Source organism: Monomorium pharaonis, chromosome 6, assembly GCF_013373865.1.
Source record: "Monomorium pharaonis isolate MP-MQ-018 chromosome 6, ASM1337386v2, whole genome shotgun sequence".
NCBI classification, from domain to species: domain Eukaryota; kingdom Metazoa; phylum Arthropoda; class Insecta; order Hymenoptera; family Formicidae; genus Monomorium; species Monomorium pharaonis.
The window spans coordinates 20,841,554-20,855,698 of NC_050472.1; the positions used below are offsets into that span (position 1 = coordinate 20,841,554).

Here is a 14,145-nt window from a genome sequence, read left to right on the forward strand (position 1 = left end):
CACATTAGAAGTAATGAGTGCTAGAATTCTAAGATATTCTAAGATTTTTAAGATTTTTTATTCCATAATTTCTGTTGAAATTTTATTATATCTGAAAAAAGGATATTTTTTTTACAGGATAAGGAATCTTAGAATATTTCAGAATTCACTTATTCAATTCGCATGAAAAATTTGAGGCAAAATTTTCGGCGGATTCGACGGACTTTCAGGGCGATCGTGAGATCTCGCTCGGCACTGGGAACTGCTATTTTAAAGCGTATATTTTATATACGAAACTATTAGCGACTTCCACTGGCACTAGCAGCACTGAGTGCTTAAAGTGTATATAACTCCCTCGTCGCAGATCGGAAGATCCCCCCTTCCCCCCCCCCCCCCGCGTCGTTTGTCACAGCTGACTCCGTAGAAACGTGGAAACCAACCATATGATTCTTTGCTCCGTGGTATAATGAGGCGAACGCGTATGTAACGATGCCGGGCATGTCACGACTCACGACACAAGTCGTGTAATGTCGACCAGGCCAGTATCCGTCGAGTGATACGCGAGGATCAAAGTACAACGAGGAAGGTCCGTGTACCTCCAATCACTCGGCTGACGTCGCCGTCGACCCGTCCATTCCTTTCTGCTCCAATTTTTCCTCCACCTGTGTTCTCTTCGTTTCCCTCTCCTTTGTCCCCTCTCCCCTTTTCCCAGCCGGAATTTTTCTCCCCCGCTCGCCGCGTGCCGACGGCCGCTGGCCGTTCGACGAGAACGAGATCCCGGGTCCATCTAGTCCGGTCGTGAGTGCTCGACTCGGAGTGCCAGGTTCAACATCGTTGTCGTTAACGTGAATCCGGGTGGTCGTTTTCTCTTTTCGCAGAGCACGAGAGTGTGTTCCAGCAACTCCGGGCCATGTCGTCCGTCGCGCGGAACCAGTTCCCGTGGGTGCTCGGCATCGCGCGGCGCCTTGCCGCCACCGCCACCGGCCACGCACACGTCGCACACATGGGCGTGCGCCGCGGGAACGCGGCGTGCTGGAGGTGAGACAGTAGCGTAAAATCATCCCCGTGACGTTCGATTATTTCGATCGAGCGAAAGACACTCGGAGTGTCAATCGAATGACTCTGTCAGAGGAGGGAACTAAAAGAATGCGTCTTAAACTGTCGCCCCGATGTTTCACAGGGAAAGCACGTAGGGAGTAAAAATAGCGAACGGCGAAAGAATTCGTCGCGAAGAAAGAACTTTTTTTTATATAAACAAGAATGAGAAATCCAATCGATGAAACACGGTTTTCTTCGAGAGGATCTTTTTATGTCAGTATAAACTTTGGGTGAATCATTAAATCAATTTTAAGAATTAGAAAAAGATTAAAATTGATAGGTAAAGTTAAGATCGCCTGTTTAGTAGTAAAATTAAGCTAAATATCAATGCTGAGAAGCAGCTTTAAAATTATCTTTTACCCGAAAAAAACTGTAAATAATTTATTGCAAAAAATAATACCTCAGGATTACTTTTTGCACTGAATTATTTAATTTTTTTTTTTTTTTTAGTAAGAAGAGATTTTAAAGATGCTTTTGCGCATTAATATTTAGTTTAGTAACTCTGAAAACTGACAAAATTGTCGGTGCGCAGTTTATATGAACTGAGAGTATTAAAGTAATACACAGAAAAAAATGCTGTTAATATCAATTAAATCAGTGTAATTGAAATTAATATTATTGAAGTAACATTAATATTAATGAACGAAAATCAGCAATAATTGTTTTAATAATCGTGACAGTTTAATAATATCAATGCTTTTGGAAAATTTGATGGAATGATCGATATATTTATATATCTCAATTACATGTTTTTTAATTATAATTGCATATGCAATTAATAGTTTTGTTTATCTGTAGTTGAATTCTATGTAATTCATATAATTATGTCTGTTGTCAATTCAACTATGTAAAATAATAAAAACAAATCAACGTAGTTGAGGGTACTTTAATTGATTCAAATGCATTATTTTCTTAATTTAAATACAATGTATTTAATTTGTATATTTTTTATATATTAGAACAAATTAAGAATTTGTCAGAGATGTTATATTGACTCCTTATTGCATTTATGTAAAATTATATCTTTAGAAGAAATGGAAATGTGTTTATCTTAATTACATATGGGCTTGATACAATCAACACATGTAATTATTAATGTTGTTGTGTACATGTAGACAAAAATATTATTAAGTACACGTTTTGATTGCATCAAGCGTATGTGTAATTATTATAAAATCTTTCTGTTCCCTGTAAATAAATTAATATATACGATTCAATAATATTGAAGTAAAATATATGATTCAAGTAATGCTGTCAACTTAATTACGTGAAATGATTAAAACAAAGCGCGGAAGAAAGCGAGATTTTGCCATCAATATAATACTAAACTGAAATATGTCAGTTTATAAAAGAGAATGAGAAGGACAGAATTATGAAAACTTTTATTTAAGAAAAATGTTTTAATTAAATTAAATTTATTTTAGATAAAGTAGAAAAAACTTATTGAAAGAAAAATTAACATTAATGCAAGCACATTTAGTGTTGAACCAATGCAATATTATTCTTTTATTAAAGCAAATTTTGTTTTTAATTGTGTGTAAAAATGTTTTTAAAACAATCACTTTTTTATTTTTAAGAATTAACGCTTAATTCAATCATATGTATAAATTATGCAAATATATAACTTATACATTTATTTATATATTTAATCAAATCAAATATAAGTTGGGATAAATTGCAACCAATGACAAATGAATTGCATGAATTATTTATTTAATTGGCAGCCCGCAATCACACCGTTTAATTGAAACAAGTTGCTTTTTCATTAATTTTACAACATTTTTTTTAGTATAGAAAAATGATATTCAGCACCAAGATTTGCTGCAAATCGAATGGGCAATCTTAACTTTATATTTAAAATATGTATTGGAGAATTAATTTACTGTTAAAATAAATGTTCACATTTGTATAAAAATAGAAAAAATGTTAGAAGTATAAAAAGAGTAAATCGATAAGGTTGATCTACGGTGGTAGAAATCAATGTTAATTAGTAACGGATTATCATAGATTTACTGCTTATTTTATTATTCATGCTCGCAAAAAGACCCATCGATAAGGATATGGTCGATAAAGTATTCAAAACTTTTCGATGGTTTTTAAATGTACATTCTTCTCTGATCAACGGCTAATCTTTATTATAAAACTGTCCTCAATTTTATGAGAAGAATCTTGCGAGAGAACACGCAATTTCAGCTTTGATCGAGAAGAATGATATTTCGTCATTAGCATCTCCAGAATGCATTGACATGTAAATCATTTATGACAGAAAAGGTTTGTATAATTTACAAGCCTCTCTCTCTCTCTCTCTCTCTCTCTTTGTATTTATATTTCGATTTCTATCGAATACACTTGCGAGAAAGCAAGAAGTCCCGCCCTAAACGGAAAGGTCATTTGCAAACATTTATCGAACACCTGCGTGCTGATCTCGTGTTGATTTTTCACGGCATTCGAGTCACGAACACAGATTGCCACAGACGTACGAGAATGAAACAGGACATCATTTTTACGATTCGTAAAATTCTGTAGAATAATTCCCCGTTGCGAGAGCATTCAGATTTTTAAAATTCTGTTCTATCCGCATCAACTCGCTCGTCGATTGATTTGAATAATTTTGCCTTACAACTGATCAATTAAAATTTCTTTGGCTACAAAATATTCAGTTAAAATTAATTAAGCTGATTTAAAATGCGGGTTCTTTGTTTGATAGCGATTGCCTAGATACTATTATATCTTGACCGTTTTAACGACAAATAATACGAATTATTGTGGAAATATATATGTATATAACGCTGCATATTGTATTAGAATAAGCAAATTGAATACAAAATTTATTTTATGAATACATCTACGATTAAGAATCAGAGGTCATTCTAGTAGGCAAGAATTGTAGTAATATTAAAATAATATTATTTTTTCACAACAAAATTATTTACAATATTTGGGAGAAGAGGGGGAAAACAGATGCTTGTTAGCATCATTATTATTATTAAATTGATTGTCAATTTAATGTTGTGATATTATTAATCTTATAAGTATTATATATATATATAGATATATATATTCAGAGTTCAATGAACTTTGAAAGATATATAAAATCGCACAAGTAAATATCAGCACAAAGATTGAGGCATATTCTATATTAATTGTTTTTTACATAATCAGTCCAGATTTTCTTATTTTAAATAATATATTGTTCAAACATTTTAAAAAGTTTATTTGATTTTTTTGAAACATATTATTGAAAACACATTACAAAAATTAGTGATCTCTTCAAGTGATCGAAGTTTGTTTATATTGATATTGTATGCAACAAATACATCAAATACAATATTACGTTATTGGATGTCGTTGTAATAACGTTGATAATAATGATTTTATATTTACTGTTTGTATGTGGCTCGAAATAAATTCAACGAATCAGGAATAAACTTTTACAAATTAGTCACTTGTAAAAATCAATTTAAAACTTGACAAAGAAAAAGTTCAAGTTTTTTCTTCAAATAGAACAAGTAGAACAAATTTTATAAACTTCTGTTAACTTCTCGATCTGATTCGCTTGCGTTGTTGCAAGTACATTTCCAGCACTTGCTACTTGCAAGACAGCCGCAATTAGATTTGTTTTACCGTTTGTTAATTGCAGTCGGTATTACATATGTATAATTAAGTATGATTGGTATTAAGTGCACATATGTAACGTAAATTTCTGGTAAACTAATGAAGCCTTCATGACTCAAGGTGATAACGATTGGCAAGTTATTTTCAAATAAAATGTATTTTTATATTAGGTTGCCCCATGTAAAAAGATACGTTGAATACCGCACATCGAAACGCATCTTGTTAGATCATTGATAAACTTGTTTACTCGAGGCTATTCTACGCTCGTGCATCCCACCAGAAACGGCGCTGCGCGTGATCCGCAACTTGCGCTCGCATTTATTATCGTGGTTATCACGTGGAACGTTGGTGCTGGATAAAGATAAGCCGATTTCTACGTTTACCTTTCCGCGTTATTCGCTTTTGTTAGCGCTCTTTCATCGTCCATGGCGAATAAGCGAAGCCTCTATTGACACTATTATCGCTCCTGGCTGTAGACTTCCGTACTTCCGACTATTAGGATTCCTGTTGAAAAAATTTTTCTTGAAATTTTTTTACAAATTGGAACGCCGTTTTTAGAAGATCTAAGAAATTTTCTAAAAATAAAATTATACAGAGAAATTATAAAAAATTACATCAAACATTTTGAGAGAAATTTTATAACTCGTAAAATTTTTTCCGCAAATTTTTAAACCTAATTTTTCTGAATTTTTACATAAACTTTAAAATTTTTCAGAATATTTTTGTATAATTTTAGGTTTTAAAAAGTGTTGCAAAATTTTTATTCACATCTTTTCACAGAATATTTTAAAATTTAATATCAAAAATTCTGAGAAATGACATAGATTTTTTCAATATTTTTCAAAAGTGTTTCAACTTGAATAAAAATTTTTCAATTTGAGAAAAATTTTTACCAAGGATAACGTGAGCAATATAGCAACAATATTGCAACATCTTGACATTGCAAAAACATTGCAAAATTGCTGCAACATTACCGGAATGTTTTATGCTGTATGAGTTCTTACGAGAGCTTCAGCAGCGGTCTTAAAAATATCCAAGCAATTATATCGAATGTACCTATGATGCTACTGTTTTTTCTCGTTGTATTGAATTATGATGTAAAAAATCGCGTGAATTGTTATCTTGCAATATAAATGGCTGATAATTTTTTTCCTCCTCTCTTATTTGTCTCCACGTTGAACATGCGCGGTAACAAAGAACAGTTTTAATGTAGCGTGAAGAGGAGACTGGTAATTTCGACGCTTTTGATTATAGTGCTGTTGTAATGAGGAAAAATAAAAATTTTGGAAAATAATTTTGATAGCATGTTAAATAATATTTTAGCTAAAACACGAAAATGTTTAATGTCCTCCAAGTTTTGTTTCGGTTTAGTCGTTTGAGATTACATACACAGCTGAATCCAACATTTTGATAAACGATGATAATAATTTTTTTCTATTAATGTATTCTAGTAATGTAATTATATTTAAAATAAGAATCGCTATATTATATACAATTTTATTAATATTCCTTTGCAAAAGATTTCTTAATCAGATTCGAATAGATCCGAACAGATCTTGCGGTGTTTTCAAAAAATAATTCAGTCTTTATTCTGTAAATAAATTTATTATTATTTATTCTAGTTATTTATTTCGACAAAAGTGTTTATTAGTCACTTGAATTTACAGGCAAACTATCTTTATGTATTCGAGATTTTATTTTAGAATTTTAATTAAGTGTATAAGATATTTATTTCGCAGAAATGTCAAACACAAAATTCTTTTTAAAAACAAGTTGATTTTGCATTTGTTCAATGCGACGACGTAAATTGTTAGTTATTAGTCTCTATTATAATCTCTTACTAGAGACTGATCACTAACAATTTATGTCGTCGCAATGAATAAACGCAAAATTGACTTGTTTTTAAAGAGAATTTTGTGGCCTTTATACTTAATTATTGTATATTATAACGTATATCGTATTGTCGTACGTCGTACAATATTATCATTCGAAATATATTGCGTATTATATTTCTTAAAGTGCAGCCTGTAATTGTTTATAACAGTCGAGCGTTAGCACGTGAATAGTTCCAATAGGTCGTTATTGCAAATGGACTCGATAATTATTTGTGCATGCAAATAAGCGTTTGTTACAGTTGACGAAAGTGTTACATTACACAGATCGCGCTCTGTTTATTCTTAGGCTTTAGTTTATTCCAGAGCATTTCATATTATTTTGATAAAGACATACGTCGGTAATTATCTTTTTCTATTGTGTGCACATTTAGAACGCGTGCCGTTCCGCTATCGGGATCTTACCGAGATCTTCGCGAAATAATCATGGTTACGAATCAAGTTTGAAAGCTCATTATTCTTATTCCACGATTCCCCTTGACATTGTTTACATTTAGAGGCGTAATGTATTCGCGCGTTGCGTGCGGCAATTAATTGTGACCTTCGCGAACACTTCCGCGCTTATTCGCGATCGCCGGTGCTGCTGTTGCATTTCCGCACCGTTTGAGAAACTCGGTACGTCGCATCGCACATTTCGAGTTAAACCGCTGTTTTATATAAATAAACCTACGGAAGTAAAGCTGTAAAATAAAAATCTAAATTAAGCCTCGTCTAATATGCAAATAAACTTTATTTTACCTGTGTATATTATTATTTCCCGTTCAATCTTCGTGCTTATTTGCGGTCACTGCGTTTTCGCATTTTGTTTTTCCGCTCATGTGAATGCACTCTAAATAATAAATCTGCGGAAGAGTGGATGTAAAATAAAAATCTCTAAATTTAACTTTGATTAATAAATTTTACCGTTTACTTCATCTATGTTGTTATTTCTTGATTAATAACTTATTAATTATTTTTCAAGATTAATCTTTCCCCAAATAAATGTGTCGATCGAGTTTAATAAACGTAACGTCTTGATGGACGGGAGGATATTTTGAACCCGAATGTTTCAATAATTTTAATTAGTAATAAAAATTTATATTGAATAGAAATTTGTTTTCTGACCTATTCTGCTGCGTCACGAGTTTCATCAATATTCGATTTTAAATACCAATTTTGAATTATTTTTGAATTATGACTGCATTGTCGCTTTAGCATGAAGTCTTCTCATATATTTGGATTTTTTATATGTTAATTTATTGTACAGGAAATAGCAGATTACAAAAGTTGGTTTAAATAAAAAATTATTTCAACATTTACATAATAATTGTACAAATGCTTTTTGCCAAGCACAAAAGACATGTAGATAACCACGCGTAATTGTTATTCTAATATATGCATATATGTATGTACGTATGTATGTATATATGTATATATTTTATATGTATAAAAGTAAAAAAAGATATTTTAAGTCCTTTCGCAAAGTTTTCTCTCTCTTTTTACAAGAAGTTTCTTGTAAGACAAGATAAAAGGCTGGGCAAAGTGAAAAATATTGAGTTTATTACAAAAAAAATTATAAATACGAATAAAATGTGAATTTTAAAAAGGAAACAGGATGGAAGATTAGCTTCATACTTTTTTCTGTTCTTTCTGTTACTTATTTGCGCTTGTATAAAAATAATCGTCACCATTGTTACTGTCATCTGATATTTACCGTAATATTTAATGTTTGTTACGTTTTTAGAACGTTGATGTGTAATGCGCGAATGGTTCATTCCGTGACACAGCCGACATGGTCAACAAGCAAGGAAGAAAGCCGAGAGATGATGGCAATATGGCCGGACGTTGTTCGCGATCTTACAGATGTGCCGAAGAATTTAAATATTCCGGACGTTACCAAATGGATGGCAAAAGTAAGTCGTTATATTGATAAAAATAATTACTAAAATGAAATATGAAATTAAAATTTATATATACAAATTGATCGGTTTAAAAAACGGCATTTAAAATCTCGTGATACGTTTGGGTAATATTAATGCAGGTGGTATAATAAAGATCTCATGACTAATCATAAAGTGGTGCCATGTTTTAGGAATTAAAGAAAGTCTGCAATTTTTACTTTCAAGATAATTTTTTCTTTAATCACTTATACCTCGGTCAACGATCGCCGCACAGAAAAAAAGACACATTTCAAGTCCTAGGACATACAGAAAAAATATTTTAAGCCTTGAATAATTTAAGGATACTTTTAACTTAAGAATATGTGGACATCTTTAAAGTCCCACGATTATTTTAAAAGTAGCCCCAAATCTTTAAAATAAAAGAAAATATGCTATTTTTACAGTCAGCTTCAAAATGGTTTTTAAACAATAGAAAATTTTTTTATTAAATAAGCAAATAAAGGATCTTAAATTAGAGGTTTTAGATTTTTGAATCTTTTATATCGTAATTTCTATACAACCATTTTTGACCACGTTACGAATGTTTAAATTTTAAATGCCGTTTTTTCTTTGATTGTTTATAACTTGTTCAAAAATAATCGTAAAAAATTTAAGGAAGCAAATTTTAAAGAGAAAAATCAAATTTACAAAAATTTTTTATCAGATTAAGTAAAAAAATTATTTTAGCCCATGGCTAAATTTTGATGCAAATTAAAGAAAATTGTGCTTTGTCTTAAAAAAATGGTTACGTCGCAAAATTCAGTTTTTAATCAAAAGATTAAAAAAGTATAGTTTAAGCTTTCAAATGCTCTTTGGTTTGTATTTCTACAATTATTTTTTGCGAACATGCAAAGATTTGAATATGACTTAAATTTTCTTCACATTTTGAGTGTACCGCTTTTTAGGGAATTAGGTGTATTTTACTAACAACAGAAAATCTGAAATAATAAAAAATTAAGCAACAAGTCATCAATTTGAATAAATACATAAACTGACATATCTTTTTGTTACACAGGTATTACAGTACAACGTTCCAGGAGGAAAGAAAATTCGCGCTTTAACGTTAGTTTATACTTATAAGCTATTGGCACCAAGTGATCAACTTACGGACGAAAACATTCGTCTAGTACGAATTTTAGCATGGTGTGTGGAATTGGTATGTAATTTTGTTTTTCTTTTCTTCATGATACCGATATTTCTTAATAAATTAATTCTAATTAATCAAACGCGAGATGTGATATTTTAATTTATAACATTTTAAATTAAAGATAATTTAATAATGTACAAGTTATTTGAAATAAAAACATATGTACTAAATATATTATAATGAATTATATACATAAATATCTTATAAATCTTAAATTATAAAAATACATTACGATTAACATGGAATATATGGATATTATGGATTATAATGTTGAGACAATAATTGTTACATAGATGCAAGCATATTTCATCGTAGTCGACGACATCCAAGACCGATCATTATTTCGCCGAGGTCAACCATGTTGGTACCGGTACAATGATATAGGTTTAATGGCACTCAATGATGGTATAATGTTAGAGAACGCTATATATTATCTCATTCGAAAACACTTTAAAGGAAAAGAATACTACGTTAATTTGTTAGAAATATTCCAAGATGTGAGTGAGGATATCTTTCTTCTAATACTTCATGCTAACTTGATTGTTCTTTTTTTTTTAATTGAGCAATTATAAAATTATTTTTATAGATTGTATTAAAGACAATAATGGGCCAATGTTTGGATATGCTTTCTACTAATTTTGGAAAGAAGCCAAATTTGAATCTGTTTACCATGAATCAGTATAATTCCATTGTTAAATGTAAAACATCATATTATAGCTTTCTGCTGCCAGTAATTTTAGCAATGCACCTAGTAAGTGTAACGTATAGATTTCTTTTAATCAAATGTAGTTTTTTGAAAAGATATCGCTTTGATCGAAAGTAAGTAAAAAATTTTCGAAATTTCTGTTAATTTCAACAAACTTTTTACTACTAATTTTGATTAATTTTTAAATTAGAAGTAAACGGTTTTTTAATTAGTCTCCTAAAATGATATTACCGGAAAAATATTGATATAATTATATATTTGATAAAATGTAAAACTATATATGATAAAACAAAAATGTTGAAAAATATATATAGCAAATTTCCACTGCACTTTTTATATACAAAAATTATTACACTTTTTAAATACAGTTAAATTTTTATTACTGAAAAATGTTGAAATTTCGATTTTTTACAAATTTGAAATTGACAACTTTTTAATATTAACCACGTCAAAATAATATTGTTTTAAAAAACTATTTTAAACTGAATTTATGCGCAAAAAGACAAATTTGTTTTAATGATAATAATATATTGTGACACATTACTTGTGTAGGCTGGAATAAAAGACCCAGAGATATTTAGGCAAGCAGAAACCATTTTATTAGAAATGGGACATTTATTTCAAGTCCAAGATGATTACTTATCTTGCTTTGGGGATTCAGAAGTCTGTGGAAAGGATAATACTGATATACAGGAAGGAAAATGTACGTGGTTAGTTGTTGTGGCTCTTCAACGCGCCACTCCGGAACAGCGTAAAATTTTAGAAGTGAGTATTGCTGATTAGGTGCATTTTAAATTTAAAACTTTCGGTCATTGAAATTTCCGGAAAGCCTTATTTATGAAAGAATTAATAGATGTATTATTTCATTACACTGTTGTATTAAACTTTCATTTTTCTTCTGTTTCTCTCCATGCAGGAATGTTACGGAGTTTCGGATCCAGAGAAAATAAAACGCGTGAAACAGCTCTTCATCGATCTGGGTTTACCGAACACATATTCCATTTATGAAGAAGAGACATATAATCTTTTAAATGTTCATATACAGCAAATATCACGCGGACTTCCACATAGCCTTTTTTTAAATTTATTAAGGAAGCTTTATCACAGAATATCATAAAATAATCGTGTATATTGAAGAAAAAATCTAATGCATTAATATTATATTAAATACGCTGAATTATTAAATTTAAATATTTAATAATGCAAAATAAGAAATATTCTGTTAATGTCCAAAAGTATGATATATTATTTGAAAGTAAAAAATAACAATGTATCTTTTATAAAATTTTATGTATTTTACAAGAAAATATTTTACTTCAAAAAAGTAATAAAAATTTTTAAAGAATTTTATATGAATTCTTAATTTACTTGTTAAGACCTCCAACGGTCTTATAAAAAAATTATTTTATAAAGTTAAAAAAGTATTAATTTTAATTATGTAAAAACTAATGTGATATAAACAAATTAATATATCCAGACAGCACACAGACTTCTTATAAAAAAATACTATTAGACTATTAGCCTATTGAAACTAATAGTGTGAAACAATAATATTACTATTAGTTCCAATAGTTTTCAGTAGTTTTTTGGCGAATAATCCAATAGTCCAATAGTACTTTATTTTTCATAAGGGACGTTTTAAAAACGTATTAAAAATGCACATGTTGGATGTTCCGTATTTAAAACATATAAATCAGATTCTCAAACATTTATAGAACGTTTTAAAGACGTCTCGTGTTACTTTTTTGAACATTTAAAATATGTCTATTTTAAGCACTGAACGAACAAAATTGGATCTTTCAATTATTTACAAAATTTTAATAAGGATAAGTGTATTATATGCGTAAGCAATTAATAAATTGCTAACAAATTTTCTATTTTTTTATGATCGAAACAAGTTCAATTTTAGCATGTTTACTTCTAAATATACAACAAATATTTTAAAACCAATTTTTAATTATTAAATAATCATATTAATAAGTTACATAATTGAAAAAACTCATGTTGTCATTGCTTTAACGTTTCAATATCAATAATAAAAAAGTGCAATAAAAATTAAGAATTCTATTTTAAAAATTGTATATTTTAATACAATTTTTATATTATTAATTAAGATTAAGTAGCGCGTCTATCCTTTTTGTTTATTTTTTATTTCATTTTATCAAGGCAACGGAGAGATGATACAGATTCGTGAGTTTGTCAAGATTTTGGGCCTGATCTAAGCCAATTTTCAAGAAAATATTTTTCTCATGCTTGCTATTATTTGCATTACACGTTAAAAAGTATTGACAATTATTTTACACAAGAAATTTTTGTAATGTACGTAAAATAAACATTTTAAAAATATCTAAATAAGACATATTATAAATGTTCAATAGTGTATGTTCTTAAAACATTTGTGTTACATATTAGAAGCATATATAGAATATTTGGATAAAATAAAGACCAAAATTATTGGAGGTGCAATAGATGGTTGTGTGTTGTCTGGATATAGGATATCCCAAAATTATATGTTGGATAAAAACTTTGAAAGGGTGTAGAGAATTGATAAACTATAATAAAAGTTTATTTTTGCTTCTTGTTTTGCCTTATTTTTATATCAGATATGTCAAAATTTTCATTGCGAGTTATGGAACAACCTGTACATACATGCATGAAACATTTCCTTAAAATTGCAGCAATGTTTTAACGTTGTTAGTTTTTAAATTGGCTAATTTCAGCGAAATATTACTGGACTTCTTTGCAATAATTTGATATAATTACGAAGAAAATGTTCAGGTTTTGAGATAATAAAATAAAGGTACTTCATTATTAAAAGGGCACATTATTGTTTCTAAAAAGCCGATCGATTAAGTTATTCAACTAATAAAGTGTTACATACTTGAAAACCATAGATGTTTTTTTATCAAAAAAGTAACTAGTTACAGTTACACGTTACCGATTAAAAAAAAAAACTCTTTGTAATTACAGTTCCTAAAGAAGTAACGAGTCGTTACTGTTTTAGTTTCTTTTAGGTGCTTTTTTCTTAAATAATTGTATGTATGTACATATATTATTCTAAATATAAGAAATAAGAAACTATATATATATATATATATATATATATATATATATATATATATAACATTTTATGCTTTACTAAATGTTGTATATTACATGCTTAATTATTACGTGCTTTATTATTTTATGTATACTAAATAAGAACTTTATAAAGGCAAAAGACTAAGTCATATATGTTACTGTTATCAGGATTTAATAAAATATAACGCTATTTCAGCTGTCTTACATTAATTTATACATTCACTTTGTCACAAATTTTTAATAAAAATTTTTATTTTTTTAAATAGAATTTGATAGTCAAATACTTCATTATTAAGATAATCTCTTTGTGGCGTCATAGAGGCACCGATGCTAAACATACGCTCCACAGACAGAGAACTCGGATTATCTGTGTTATAATTAATAAAAGTTTCTTAATTGTAGTGTAATCATTTAGCATTTCTATTAATACTGCAATTATTTGATTAAGAATCGATATAATTTCTTTTAGATGTAGACTTGATATTACCCAGTTGCTGATTAAGAATTTTACTTCATGTTTTCAAAAAAGTAACTATTAAAATAAATATTAAAGTAATTATCAAAAAATGTAACTAAATTAAGTTACAATTACAAGTGGGGAAAAGTAATGAGTTAAGTTATAATTACCGGAAAAAGTAAATATAACTTTCTTACAAGTAATTCGTTACTTTGCAACTCTGTTAAAAACAATAAAATAAAATAAAAATA

General features: G+C 29.2%; 1 protein-coding gene across 1 annotated transcript; it reads left to right on the forward strand.

Moving 5' to 3' along the window:
- Positions 1 to 889: 889 nt before the first annotated feature.
- LOC105837340 (farnesyl pyrophosphate synthase-like) lies at positions 890 to 11,487 on the forward strand. The gene is made up of 7 exons (XM_036287928.1): positions 890 to 1,017; positions 8,308 to 8,476; positions 9,519 to 9,659; positions 9,944 to 10,147; positions 10,237 to 10,401; positions 10,909 to 11,121; positions 11,273 to 11,487. The coding sequence occupies exons 1-7, from the start codon at positions 890 to 892 to the stop codon at positions 11,471 to 11,473; spliced, it is 1,221 nt and encodes a 406-aa protein (XP_036143821.1). The 3' UTR covers positions 11,474 to 11,487.
- Positions 11,488 to 14,145: the final 2,658 nt, after the last annotated feature.